The sequence below is a fragment of the Sycon ciliatum genome, chromosome 2 (assembly GCF_964019385.1).
Source record: "Sycon ciliatum chromosome 2, ocSycCili1.1, whole genome shotgun sequence".
Classification (NCBI taxonomy): Eukaryota; Metazoa; Porifera; class Calcarea; order Leucosolenida; family Sycettidae; genus Sycon; species Sycon ciliatum.
The window spans coordinates 12,292,197-12,307,405 of record NC_088644.1 but is presented as its reverse complement, the minus strand read 5'-3'; the positions used below and the strand labels follow the sequence as shown (position 1 = coordinate 12,307,405).

The 15,209-nt window shown below is 47.9% G+C and overlaps 1 protein-coding gene across 1 annotated transcript; it reads right to left on the bottom strand.

The window, feature by feature from the left end:
* Positions 1 to 445: 445 nt before the first annotated feature.
* LOC135808746 (agrin-like) lies at positions 446 to 14,925 on the bottom strand. The gene is made up of 5 exons (XM_065321973.1): positions 14,312 to 14,925; positions 13,740 to 14,099; positions 4,543 to 4,761; positions 2,212 to 2,327; positions 446 to 1,173 (listed from the first exon to the last, which is right to left on the bottom strand). The coding sequence occupies exons 1-5, from the start codon at positions 14,388 to 14,390 to the stop codon at positions 1,057 to 1,059; spliced, it is 891 nt and encodes a 296-aa protein (XP_065178045.1). The 5' UTR covers positions 14,391 to 14,925; the 3' UTR covers positions 446 to 1,056.
* Positions 14,926 to 15,209: the final 284 nt, after the last annotated feature.

Sequence of the window (15,209 nt, the reverse complement as noted above, 5' to 3'; positions counted from 1 at the left end):
TACACCAATTTGTGCAACGGCCGGTGCTTAGGGCACTACTTGTTGCCAGCTTGTCTTCGCCCTGTCTCCCTGCACATGACTCCAAATAAGTCTCTTGTCTTCGCCCTGTCTCTCCGCACATGACTCCAAACCAGTCTCTGAAGAATGAATGGTGTAATCAGGTACCGTCGTAGCTGGCAGTAATAATATTTTATTGTAAAAAACAATACCAGAAAGAATATTTTACAAGGTGAAATGTGGTCAAGTACTGTCATGCAGCAGGGAGAATTTCAGCATCAGCATAGCTTGTTAGGCAGAAGAGGACCGGATCTGACACCATTTCAGCATCCACATAACTTGATAATTAGAACTGGTGTTTATTCCAGTGGGAGCATAGGAAAGTGTTGATAAGTAGAACTGGTGTTTATTCCAGTGGGAGCATAGGAAAGTGTTTGTGGCTGCGGTCGTGTCAACGCTATTCAAATTTATAAATACAAGTGCTGTATTCGTGTAATTACAGCTGAATTTTATGTGAGCCGAGCATACACCTTGGCGGGTGATACACCTTGGCAGGTGAGAAGCCAGCAAAGTATCCGTTTGTATAGTGTAGAGCTTCACATCAGGCTTGCTCGGCGGCGATGTTATTTCCATGGCCGCCCGGGAGTGCCACGAGAAACCTAGTGCATGCCGCGGCTGTGCGAATACAATTGTGAAGTATGGGTTGTATGAAATCGGTGTGTGTATGTGTGTGTGTGTGTGTGTGTGTGTGTGTGTGTGTGTGTGTGTGTGTATTTCAATTGCTGCCGTGCGTTACTGCTCTTCTGCCCTGAAATGTGTCGAGATCTCAAGAATTTGTTTACATGTGCAGCACTGCGTCTGTAGCATGAAAAGTATGGGGTAGGAGCTGAAAGAGAGAATGTCCCGGAAATTCTGAATTGGAAAGGGGAAATATCGTAAAGAAGACTATAGTCTCAGAAACGCAGAGAAGCACATCCCTGTTGTGGGTGGCCAATAGATAGAAGACTTGCTGTGTTTGTAGAATTGACTACTGAAGTAGTTGAGGGCTATGTCAGGGTACTAGGTAGTATTCTTGCATGGGCCAGCGGTGTACACGCGCAGTTTCCTGGCATGGAGGCAAGCTTGCCGGTGCATTTCACAGCTGTTGCGATACTCTCTGCCATCAGTTCCACAGACCTGTAGCCCAACACCGTACATAGAAACAGTGTACATAATTACTCAGTCAAATACCTAGAACCTACAATGACTCACTTTGTGTATGTTGTTGACACTATCAGAGCATACAGCCGAGTTTCCTTTACACCAAGTCAGTGCTGCTTTTCTTTGATCTATGATCAACTGAACGTACCAATTGGGAGCATGTTGAATTGCTCATGCAGGTACACAGTCAGATTTCTATATATTTGCGATGAGTAAGTCTGCGGCGTTTTCTCACTTAGCTTTATAGCTCCTAGTAGGCTACCAATATTCCATGAAGTGGCCAGATGGGGTACTTGACCAGAAATGGACCTTATTGGACGAAAATCCTCGTTTTCACTCACGAATTGGTTGGATCAACTATTTTGAAAGGCGGTCTGGCCATCGGCGGGCCGGGTGCTACGGCGCTGAATTTCTCGTCCCTTGTATGGCCCCTGGAGGTGTGTGTAGTTATGTGCATCAGTGCACTGGTAGTCTGGTACTTGGTAGCGAGTCACCCTGGACTTAAAGTCTTTCCTCAAACTGGTACGGTGTGTGGAGGCTCAAACCTACGTGTAGCCTTTTTGTAGGGCTCTTTTTGATTCTGGATCAGGTACAATGTACAATGTAGATGCTCTCCGCGCACTGTACTGAAGCACAATACTATGCTTTAGGAAGGGGGAGTGAACAAAGGTTGGTTGCAGAGCTATACTGAAACATGAGGGGAAGGAGGTAAAGTGCATGTACCCACTTGGAGGAGTCAGTTCCGTGTTAGGGTTTTGAATTCTTTATTCTCACGATGGCACCATCGCCAATAAGAGATTGCCAGGTTGTTGATTCGTCACGGTCCAATTGTTACACCTGAAACCAAGAATGGCACAGCCAGATTTCTTCCTGGTTGGAGTCAGTCACTTGATTGTGAAGGAACGTGGATTGGAACAGACCTACTTCAAATTGTAATTCGATTGTGCGTTCTGCCACCTTGTCGATTGTCAGTTTCTGTGTTACATTGCGACTGTTGCCAACTCCTGCGCTTACCTTGCTCTCTGCCGTCTTGCACTTCAGTCGACAGCGACACGTCGGTCCCGAGCCATCCAGTTTGGGAACGCAAAGCTGGCCCTTGCCACACCTCACACCTGTACACACACCTGCAACTGCACAATGGACATCACACAGACACACACGCAGGACAGTCAGTACACAGACTCGGTGGTAAGGTGAGTGAGCAGAAGGCAACATGCTAGGGGCAGTTCTGCTTATAGGCACAGGCCAGGCTATGTAGTAGCATCGACACCAGGCTCTTCCCCCACCATCTGTTACCTGCCATGGTAACTGTGTAGCAATCATAGGAAGTACATTTGTATCAACAACTAACATGATCCGGGTCTTGAGAGAAAGAGTGTTGATGTGAGCGTCGTGTTCACAGCAGTCAGCCGTTGAAAGCAGTCGCCAATCGACAGCCTGTGCTGAGGGGATACAGGAAATGCAGTTTGTGTCACTCTCTGCATCCCTTTGTTGTTTTGACATCCTGTCGGAATGTGAGGCGTGTCGGTGTGTGGACCTGCATGCATGCCTGCCACCTGTTGTCCCATCCCCAGCTCTTGTCACGTTTTGAAATAAATTGACGACTGGCAGAAGGTCTGAATGCATAATGACTATGTGGTCACAATCGTTGTTACGAATGCGGAGTAAATCAACTTGTGTTGCCGTCGGTGTAGGAGTGGCCATGCACGCACGCATCATACCACTCACTGTGACTCAGGAACTCGCAGTCGAAGGTTTACTATACATGTACGTACATGCACAAGTGCTTTTAGAAGTAACGATTTACGCCATGTGCTTCCGAATACATGTAGTGATGTACATGTATGTTTTGCGATGTGATAACTGCTGATTACTAGTATCCCTAGTATCCCTTCATTCCGTGGTCAGTTGGAAATAATTGGACATCGAACGATTTCACTCTTTCTTGTTATCTGGACGCAAGATGGTGTCAGCTAGTTAAAACTTAAATGTCCACTTGGTGAATCGTACAATGCCCTGTAATTGGCCCTCGGGGCACCCATCACACATACACCCATCACACATACACACTTCACACTACACACTACACACTACACACGAGATGGCCAGAGCTAGAGCCTAGTGACGACTGCAGTTGGCAGTAAGCAGGTAACCAAAATAGCCCGTTCCTCAATCACCCCTAATGATGTACTTTACCAGTCGACATGGAATGTCGCTCACGCACTAAAATCTGAAGTCATGGCCTGGGATAAACAACACCACGAATGGCTTAGGTGGCAGGGAGATGTTTTCTTCCATCACAACTGAAGGGGGCGAGGAAAGGCGAAACATTGGCAAATGGCTAAAGTGCCTCTAGATGCACTTGAACCAAGTGACCACTTTCTTCCCATTTCGCCAAACTTGTGCGACTGCCTGATTAGGTTGGATAACTGGTTCAGAGAGCTTAGAGTAAAGGAACAATCGTGCCAGGATGGTACGTAGGACACGCATGCAGCCCGCGGGATGTGTGTTTCTCACGTCCCAACCAACTGACCGTTACTCCGGCTTGAATTCCTTTCTTAGTTGCTATTGTTGTATTTATGAATATTGACATTGTCATTACGACCTAAGGCATTGTCATTGTTGTTAGTGATAAGCAGCCTCGATAGATATTTGCATATGATCGACCTCGTGTTGGATCGCGGTTAAAAGTATAGTTTAATAAACCCGTATTAGCAGTATGCAAGTTTATTAGTTTAATAAGGAAAGGCAACACATGCAGAGTATCATGACCTTGTGAAGTACAGTGTAGTTCTGTAAAGTACTTCCTACTTAGCTGCAGTGTGAATCTACTTCAAGTATCTCTCTTTCTCTCTCTTTCGCTCAATTTCGCCCTCTTTGTCTTTGTCTTTGAGTGCGTGTGTGTGTGTGTGTGTGTGTGTGTGTGTGTGTGTGTGTGTGTGTGTGTGTGAGAGAGAGAGAGAGAGAGAGAGAGAGAGAGAGAGAGAGAGAGAGAGAGAGAGAGAGAATGAGATAGTCATAGATTCGATATACTCTCTCTCTCTCTCTCTCTCTCTCTCTCTCTCTTTCTCACTCTCTCTCTCTTTCTCACTTGATCTCCCTCCCTCCCTAGCTGCATTCCTAACGATGCCTGGTCGTAGGCTATGATTCCGAGACCTCCGGTCGGATGAGCCTCGCCAACCACATCGGCACATCGCCCCTACTCCCCTTTGTCTTGTTGTCCAGCGTCATTTCAGTTGTCCTCTTCCCCTGATTATTAGTAGGGCTGTGTTTTTTAGTAAAAAAAAAAAAAAAAATAGGACGATGCACTGGTTGTGTATGCAGCGTGCCTACAAGGGGACGTACCTTTCTTCGACCGATTGAACTTGCGGCACTTTGCGCAGCATTGACCGGGCGCGACCTGGTGATATTTGACGCAGAATCTCTGTCGGGGACATTTCACCCCGGGGCAGGAGGACACGGGGCGCTTGCATCTGGGGCAGCAGTGGCCCCTAACACGCTCAAGCTCCGCGCAATCCTGGATGGGATCACACTTGGCAAACAGGCACCTTGCGGAGCTCTCCTCTGCAGAAACATGGGAAGATAATAATAGGAAAGAACAAATTGAGTGAAGCTAATCAGCATCATCTGCCCAAGGCTAGCCGCTAGGAGACGTTTCCAACCAGACTAGTTGCATGGATAATCGTGCACAAGCTGTAAATTCTTTACAGACGACACTCGAAAACGATGAGGCAGCGTTTTGTACTTGTATTTTCAATCATAATGTTCGCTTGGATCCGATCACTCCGATCCACTGTCTGGATATTGTATACTAGTTTAGCCTCGGATCACAGTTCCGCTGATTGTACGTACGTGCATGGCTATCTGTAATCGGATTTTGAACTCGTGCCTATTTCCAGGTAGGTAAGAGTACGGAAATAGACGGCACGATGACAGCTCGAAGAACACCAAGTTGCTGACTAAGGTGGAGGAGAACGTCGGAGCCTTCGATCAGCATGACCTTAAGAGTCTTCTTCTAGCAGACATACAAAGTACGTGAAGCAACATCAGGTACTTGGGTAGTTTCTAAAATCACCTGCCAATCTGGTAAAGACCGAGGGAAAGTTGATATTTTCGTCCGCGATGGTATTCGGGCAAGACTGGGATGAAGTACCCGCCTCAAGAGACTCAACACAATCAATTGTTCAGCGTTCCAACCGAGCTAGATCTCCTCTTCTGCCAAACCATGCACTCGACAGAAAACGCTTTCCAATAGACATTCTGCTACTGTATCAATTCCCGGCGAAGAGCTGATTCTTCCCCTGGAGCAGTTTAGCCAAGGAGTTGGTACTTCAGTCAACTGCACGAGCTAATATCTGACATCGAGTCCTCCGTCGTACAATGAATCTAGGATAATGTGACAGAAGCACACACTGGGTTGTGAGTAGAGGAGCTTCCAAGAGGAGAGGACATAATCTAAAAATACTAGAAGTATTTAGTTGAGCCATGTGACAATGCAACAGGTCGTTGAACTAACAATAGTCCGGTGCAGACAATAGTAAAGGAAAGAAAGGAGAGCTAGACCGAGGTCGGAAGCTGACTAAGTGTTTGCTAACAGCGACTCAGAACCTGCTTTGTAGTGCGCGCGAGAAGTGTCAAGTCCCTACCGCACTCAGTATCCGATTTCACCTCGCTATACCACAACAAGAGCAGCTCATTCGAAGAACTTCAAACATCATCATTCTATGAGGACATCATGCCCCATCATGCCCGAAACTGAGATGTGGTTTTATGTATTATGTGAGCGTCTGTCTGAGTTGTTTAGACACTTCGGAGTGGCGCTGGCGCCCCGGCCTTGTAGACATGAGCATTGTACCATGCAGAACTTCAGGTCAGTACAGTGTGCGAGGAGGACAGTGTGCGAGGAGGACTCGTAGACCCACTGCAGTAGTATAGTTATAGTTGCGAGCACGAATATCGCGGCGATATGCTCCCGCTTTCTTTAATTATTACTTGTCAAGCAACGGAGTCGCGCGTCACGGCAGAGTACAGTCATGTACATGTAGGTAGCCCACTCTCGAGATCTCTACGGAACACGTGGTTTGAAACTGGCAACTAGATTCGCCAGTGTTGAGACTACGTGTATGTCCGATATCTACATGTACATGTACACCTGGCCACATATCATCATCATCAGTATTCTTTTGATCACACCCTTTAATATCACGGAGTATTGAGCAATAGTCGGCCAGCGGCAACAGTGAAGTACATGTACATGTACGACTCGAGAGCATTGTGGTCCCTCCACACAGCAGGACACCGTCATTGAGCGAGTTCCGGAATGTACAGTGCACAGTGTATTGTATTCGTACATGGTCGGCTAGTAGTTCTCCCTGCTGTCCCATCTCTCGGAAAATGTAGAGGAATTCGAAACACCACAAGAGAGGTGTTGTGACGAGGTCGCTCTCTGGCAAGATGGCGCCGCTGGTGAATTACCCCCGTGGCGTATCACAGAGTCGACTGGCCATCAGGTGCTATAGCTGCAAGGCATCAGCCGTTGTGCCATCACTTCCTCACCGCTGGATGAGCTCACGGGAATACTGCCAGTACTACTACATTGTATAGTGGATAACAGCCGCAACCGCGAATCAAGCCACTACCCCAGTCATAGTATTGTGGAGTCTGGAGAAGTGCACAGTGGGTGCACAGTGGGCAATGGTCGCAACCACGAATCAAGCCACTGCCCTATCACAGCACAACATACTGGTACAGTCTATAGTAGTGCATACGGAGTCATTGGACTGCAAATCAGCGAGCGGAAACAATCTAATAGGGGTCCACTGGTCTGAGGAGGAGTTCGGACAGGGTCCATTGAACTGATTGACATTCCTTGATGATTCCAAGATTACCGTCATAGTGCTGTGACTGTAGTAGTGTGTGAGCTTTTCAGCCACACCAAATACAGGCTAAGTAGGAAGGTTGTTGGTTCACAGCTTTAGGCATCCGTCAGATTGGCATTGCAATGAGATGAAGACAAATATCGAAACGATTAATCAGGAAGGGCTCAATTCAGATCTCCTCCTTGTCAAGCCAGCGTGCACGGTACATGGGATTGGTCAATTTCGGTATGCTGATACATGTACATGGAACACATACACTCATAGTCATGCACTGTACATGTAACATTGCGCTTGTTCTTGGTGCTGGCCTTGCTTCCCTGCAATCTACTAGTAATCAGCAGCTGAATTGTGACGGGATACATTCTTCAAGAGCAAGTGTGGTCTCAGAGTGTGGATAATGACAATTAATAATTAACCTGTCACAATGATTAGCTGAGCACGGCCCAACAACTGCTGCATACACAGTTGTGGAAAGTGAGATCGGGGCTCAGAACATCTACATAATGTCATTGTTGCAAGTACGCATGTCCAGGTCACACAAGTGATCATCATCAGGAACATGGAGTTAGGCACTGCCATTGCGCAGTACAGTATGATAATGAGGCGATCAGTGCGGAGAGCGAAGACAATGGAATCAGGGCATGTTTTGCCCAATTCAAAGGGCATCATTACTGAGCAAGGGTTTGCCCCATATTGAACTCTTCAGATGGTTAGCCAACGCTATGGCAATGCATTCCAACCAGCCACCAGTTAATCATGGTCAAGATGCCATCGTTCGCCTCTGCCAACAACTATGCACTTTCCTTGACCAGGGCACTATCTACTAGTATTCGCAACGTCATCCTATGGCATATTCGGTACGTAAACGCCCTCCGCGTGACGGAGAAAGCTTTGTCCAACGATGGCTTGCTTTACCAAAACGATAATCTTCGCTTGAACATGTACATGACCGCTCAAGTACATGCCAGTGTACATGTAGCTACACTCAGTGAAGCAAGTAGAAATTCTTGCTAGTGGCCAGATGTCGATACTGCCGACTTGTAGTGACCAGGTGACTGGCCACAGTTCTCCTGCATATTCTCCACAGCTTCATCTCAATCTGCTACTAGTATTCACCATGGACGGATGGTTCCAAGTAACACGTTAGTTTGCTATTAGTGACGGAGGCGCGCCGCACCGAGTTCCCTGAGAGTCATTCACATAGCGTACGCGTATTGCTGGTACATGTACTGATGGCAAGGGTGTGTTCGAGCTTATCCACCTGTGAAATTGTGGAGGACCATTGCAAGATAACCTTCACTGTTACAGCAGTGCGAGAGCATGCACTCCCAGTAATCCGATTATCAAGACACGTTCAAGTTGCCCGTTTCTAGTTGCATTCACGCTGATTTAGCCTTGTACATGTGACCTCAAGAAACGATAGTGGGAACAGTGAGGAATGTGATATCTCCTTCACGGAAGTAAAAGGACCTAATGGTCCCAGCTAAGGAGTAGGGGGGAGAGCCCTGCTTGCAGTCCCACACAACAAACCCCTATCCATCTGCAGTTTTGTCCAAATATGCACTGAGCTGATGTACATTCTATACACCAGGGCCACAGAACGAGGCTTCCTTGGATTGAGGAGAGGAGTGGATTGGACCACTGCCAAAGATGGCGATGAACGGATGTATCCAAGGCGTGCTAGGCAGGTAGCGAATTCCTCTCGTTCTACCCGTGTACGTCATAGCGGAACTTTGCATCTGCCACCTGTAGTTGCCGAGTTAGTGGCACACTATGATTGGTCGTGCCGCATTCGACAATAAAGTTGATAACATGAACACATAACATGACTACAGGTAGTACATGACGTAAACCCTTTTCACAGCAGCCATTCGCCCAAACTTAATCAAGTTTTCCTAATTCCCTAATTACCAAAATCCAGTTACATATTGTATGTTTACCGCCATTGCCCAACCCCCGTCAGTCAGCAAAACCACAAGCAGCTACCCATCGGCAAACCGTCGACAGAGACCAGGTGCTCGAGCCAGAAGTAGCTAAAGCAAAGATGTTTTGTTTGTTTATGTAGCTAGAGGCTGCCACAGGACTACAGAGCAAGCAGAAGCGTAAAACAAGGTCTCTGACTCTGTAAGACTGTATAGCATATCCGAAATTCAATTGAATGTGCTGGGTCAGCATCATGGTGAGTGTGACGTGGAAGATGACATCATGCGTACAGTTGTGTGCGTAACCCTCCGCCACGCAATGACCCAAAAGTCGACACCACTCTCATAAGTGGCGACGTACCTCTCCTGTCTGCGGACGGATCGTTCTACATACCATCTCACGGAAAGCGCAATGAGTGATCCTTTGCTGATGTACATATATGTGTCTACGGATGTGAGCGTGCAGTCATGCTCCATCTACACGAGAATCCTACAGCAGTGCTTGTCTGGCGGTACATGTCGATCCAGGGTTAGGGCAACAAACTAATTACTTACAATTTTATGCGTAGTATCGTCAACGTGGGTAGCAAGGAGAACGAAAGTGACGCATATTTACTGTAACTGTTGCATTTGCATATGCTGCGGGCTTTGCTTATACTCGAGTGATGGAGCGTTCACTGCTTGCAAGTCCCCGAATGCCCTCCAGTCCTGAGCGGTTTCGCAAGATGATGAGAAATTGACATGCGGCCCCTACACGGCCCCTTTGTGCTCCATCAGCGTATACCGTCATGGACCCCCATCGCTTTGTGTTCCAATCGGGTAATGAAGAGCGGCGTGTGATGGTGGCGACATTAGCAATAGTCCATGATCTCTTGACAATAGCAGCAGTACATAACCAGCGAACACTTGATGAATACTACGCGACATCACTATCTCCACGGTGATCAGGTGATACTACTGGTCAATGATCGGAATCTTTGCTAGGCGGTCACGTACAATGTATTTTGACTGCTTTCGACGTGTATGGGTTTAGACAGTTCAACTCTAGTTCTGTAGCAGTGAAACTGACTGACTGACTTTCCCAGGCACATCACTGTCAAGTGGACGTTCTTTGCGGAAAGTCCAAGGTGTGAAGAACCGATAGAGGGCTTCCACGTGTCTTTCTGTTTGTACTTGTGGTCGAGGAATCTGCACTATTGGTCGGGGCCACATTCTGCATAGTGAGAAATAGAACGTGGGCGAATCATATCCTGCACGATTTACCTTGACCATACAGCCAAACCTTTATAGCTTACTATCTGTAGAACATGGTCAAGAGCCCCCCGCAACTCTTTCCTATCCGCCCAACACGTCGCTGAATACTTGACCGGCAGCACGGCTTAGCACGGGTCTGGTAACACTTCGGCCTGAGATATCACCAGTGTTACCTCACTAATTCGATATACATACACGTACACGTATATCCACCGTTGGATATCCAAAGCATGGTGGTTAGGTGGTTAACATCAGCTGCAACACACAGACTGCGAGCTGGCCGCAATGGTGACCAATCCGGAATCCGCCAAGATGGACGCAATAATTCTTAAAAGACATGCAGAGGGTCACATAACTTCACAGACGCTCAAGCTCATTCCTCCTATTCACTCATCGCAAAGCCAAAGTCTCGACAGTCTAGTGTACCCTTCGCCACGCGTCTCGTCACCTTGCCAAGCACAAGAAACAGGTGGAGGATGAGAGTCACAGCAGCCAACACGCCCAACTCATTAACTACTAGTGTTGAGTAAGCGGCATATGTAGCTACGTAGGGATGACCGGAAATGTGCTACAAGAAACAGGAATTCCGTGCAACATTCTCCGCTCCCCGCTGCTAGTACTAGTGCTAGCCCGTTGCCCATGCCGGCCAGATTGCGCGTTGGTACTACCCAGTACTTGAAATAAACGGTCTGAAGTGTGTTTACGGTTTGGTAATGAGGCTCGCTTCACTTCACGAATACATGCATGCTGGCAGCGGTGGGCAGTTCTCCAGGCTGGAACAAGATTGAGACTCTCTCTCACGTCACGTCACATCACATAACGGTGTCTGTGCATTCTCCAGGGTCTATGTTGTTATGCAAATAAGCTAGTAGAAAACATCATCGCTACCAGCAGACACCTGCTGGAAATATCACTATTAACGCAACGATTCAATGCAAGACTATTTGCGACGAGGTGGAGCCGCTTCAGTCACTGAGTGTGCATAACATCTGCTTTTTCATGCGAGGGGAGCGGACCTAGCTTCATGTAGTCGAGGCAAGGAAGCCTCCTTGATACCTCGCCAACTGGCCATTTTCCAACCATAGACTATAGTATAGTAGGAGTAGTAGTACAGTCAGACCTCGCTTATCCGGTCCTCTTTTATCCGGATCCCTCGCCATCCGGAAGAAAATCGCTGGTTACCGATGTGCAGCATACATTTCGCATACAATATAACTGGACCTCGCGATCCGCATACCGGTGCATGATTTTGTGTACAAACTGGTTGAAATGTGTGCAAATAGCTTCGTCGTATCCGGTTGCACGTGGCTTGCAGAAGTTAGAATCAGGGAGTTGTACAAACCAATGAGGTCCTTGATCTGCTGGATGCATGCACTTGTCATTTTTCTCGCTTGTTTTACATATTGTGCACGCTGGATATACTGCATAGGACCCATCTACATGTATGTACGATGCCACCCCTTTTGATCTACATGTATGTACGATGCCACCCATTTTGATGTGCCACATGCATATACAGTATGTGTGTTCAGTTATCCGGTTCCCTCGCCTATCCGGATATTTTTGTGGAAAACGGGTGTGTGCGGTTAAGCGAGGTCTGACTGTAGCAGTGAATGGAGGGCATTGCATCTCATATCCGCACTTGCCACTGTGCTGAGACTGCTGACTCAGAGGAATAGAGGCGTCCTGCTGGGATGTTACATGACAGGTAGTATAATGCTATTATGAACATGGCCATGTTGTCACCACTTCATGCAAGCCCCATCATCTCAGCAGCCCTACGACTGCGCTTTTCAGGCTTCTTCCGCCACTAGTAAATATGCACGACACTTTCACACTCAGTTTGGCCCAGGCTCAAGCGCCTGTTTCACTTTTGGACCCAGATTGTGCTGCGCGGATACGGAAATAGCGTTGAGCATCATGGCGGGGTGTTACAGCGCTTCGTTACCAGAGGGGAACACAGCACGGCGCACAGGTCCTCAATTGAATTTCAATTCACAATTTCACTGGCTGCCAACTGTTCTGGCATTATTCAATATCTGGCAGGCTGTAGTTTGATACAGATGAACCGCAAGCGCATGCCAGTATGCCAGTAACACTTCTCAATCTGCGACTCTGTCCGTAGGGAATGCTTAGAATTAGCAGTAACTCGGTACACGTACTCTCGTCAAAGGTAGGTTGTGGGTTGGTTGGAGGTAGGTGACCTAACGTTCTGCGTCACTCCTACCATCTACAGCACTACACATTATCTAGAAGCCTACCGACGCCTCCCTGACGTCTCCCTGAAACAGCGGATGCTCGCAACCGCCACTCTAACACAGTGGTGTTAAAACAGAAGTTGGAAATCTTGACGGATAGAGTGGGACAACATTGCCTTCTAGTATAGTAGGAATGTGGGTTACGGTACTCTACGCTACTTTCTCATGGCGACTGCCAACTCTACAATGTACCCCCCCCCCCCCGCAGGAGGAGAGAGTCCACTCATTTGTACATCACCCTGCTGGACATCACCCTGCTGGACGTATTAAGCACATGCATGTCGTTAGCACAGCAATGATAGAATCATGGTGATTCGCTTGAACAGAGATTGGATACCCGGCCTAAGGTGATTCACCACTATGCGTGTACGCTATCAGTCTTGTCCTGTATACATGTATTAGCTAGCTATGGTACATTCTACAGTATAGCTGTAGCATACCTAGGTAGTGCCTCGCCCTCGCCAGACTTGCCTGAAGCCAGTAAACCAGTCACAGTAGTCACCATTTCGCGCTTGATTACTACTTGATTACAGCTAGGACTAATCATGACCGGCACAATGAAACTGCAGTAGCCCGGATATGGATAGCGCATACAATGTACATGTACTTCAGTATCCCCGATAGCACATACTTTCCTCTTTTACATCGTGCGAAGTACTTTTTGTTTTGGTTTTGAAGACCCTGCTCTTTGCCTCTCCACATTGACCTCATTTATGGCACGTCTAAATTGTCTTTTCTTTATTTCCATGCTTCGGAGGTAGCTTATAGACTCTTCACTGTACGATCGCTTAGGAGTTGGATACAAATACAATGCATCGAACCACACACAAGCGCTTCGCCTGTTCACAGGCAAGAGCGACAGGACGCTGATTGAAACAAAATTCTCGGCATAAGTTGGCGCAGGAAGGTTACAAAGGTTCGTCAGCGAGCAATTCTTAGGGTGTCACCTGCCAGAGGAGTTGTCCCTGGTCAACTGGTGTGTGTCATTGGCCAGCTTGTCATTGCTGATCGGTGACCTGTCCTACTTACGCGTGTCAATGCATTGTGTCGACGGTGAGAGCGGAAAACAATGATTGTTTTGTGGTGTATACTACAACATCACACCATTCACTCAGTGGCTAGGCAGGATTTCAGATGTACAATACCTGTACACTGGCGTGGTAATTAGGGTGGCGAAAGGAATCTGTGCTGAATTCTTATTTCTAAATACAGTGTATGCGCGCACTTACCCAGACAAGGTCGACAACACGTCCACTTGTCCATGGGACTGCGGAATGGTGCGCCTAGGACGCATGTGGACGTAGGATCGCATCTAGGAGCACTGGCAGCGCACATTGTGCAGCCGCACGAACAGTTGCCGCTTCCCGCCGCTGCAGTGCTGCCTGCTTCAGTGCCCAGACCAGCTGCAGCGCCGTAGAAGAAAGGTTTTAACCATCCCCGCTGGCGGCAGCCCTCCTCGGAGCCTGGTTGCTGGTTGAGGTGTCGCTGGCACTGGGCACAAGACAGAGATAATCTACTAGTGACCGGTACTGGGTCCCTGCTGCGCTGGTGGTCAAGCATTTGACGCCATTTACTGTTCCCTGCCATGCCTGTACGGTAGACAATAGACATCAAAATATAATTTCAAACTCATCCATAGGCCATACAGCTTACCCATCTGCAGCGAAAATGAAATTGCACAGCAAACACCAGGTACCTAAGAAGATTTGGAGGTGGCACAGAGAAAAGGTGTGAATCTGTGAAGTAACCACATTTAGATGTTTCACATGCCCATATACAGGAAGTAGTTAGCGCAAATCACCTGACTGGAGTTGAAGCATAGCCAGCAGAATGGTGCATCGCAGCCAGTAGAGGGTTGGTGTCACGTTCAGCCACTGCATTTTCTCACTACTTCCTACTCTGGTTAGATGAGAGCAAACAGCCCAGGCCTACTGACCAGTCAATGAGGGTATATTGAGGTGAGAGAATATCTTGGGACCGTATGGTTTAGCACTCCTCAACACTGTCAATATGGGACAGGCTAAGCAATAACTTGATGGTTATATGGACACGCGCGAACACCACTCGTAATACAGCTGCACCTGAAATACACGGGACACTTTTCTCTGTGCCACTAATCACTGAAGGTCTGAGAGGATCTAGACCTTCGCCTGAGGTGAGAACGTGAAATGGCCGCAGTGAACAAAGCCAAAACAACAGAATTGTTGCATAAAAATCAGACAGGTGCACGGACAGTCCTCGGCACAAATGGGCAGTGGTGGGCGAAACCGGGCAGGTAGGATGGCTCCGGAAGGGAAACTTTCTTGTTTGGGCCTTAGAAGCTGAACACAACTGCTGCAAGAGTGGCGTCGAGAGACGCCTTTTATTTTGAATTCTGAGCTCGGAGATGTGTTTCACCGCCCTATCAGCTGATATACCAGCTCCGCTCAGGCGAACAGTAAAAGGTATGCAGCTCTTCAAACGGGCACATGAGAAGCTAGAGGCAGAGCTGATAGGACCAGCACTACTAGTAATACCAGTGGGCGAGTACGAGTGGAGTGAGGTGATAGTCGGGGCAGTGCAGAATGAGAGAGGCAGAGGGTGCTTGACCTGGGGAAAGTGCCTTGAATCGGGCACCTGTATTCACGTCCAGCCAGCATAGTGGTGATGTGATGTGATGGTGGTGTTGCTCTACGCTGCCTGTGGTCCAGGACGGCTGG

Excerpts from the sequence above, each read along its gene's own strand:
- LOC135808746 (XM_065321973.1), bottom strand. The coding sequence starts at position 14,390 with ATGCAGTGGCTGAACGTGACACCAACCCTCTACTGGCTGCGATGCACC. Across the intron at positions 14,100-14,311 it reads TATGCTTCAACTCCAGTCAG|GCATGGCAGGGAACAGTAAA; the intron begins GTGATTTGCGCT and ends TCTACCGTACAG. Across the intron at positions 1,174-2,211 it reads GCAAGACGGCAGAGAGCAAG|GTCTGTGGAACTGATGGCAG; the intron begins GTAAGCGCAGGA and ends GTTGGGCTACAG.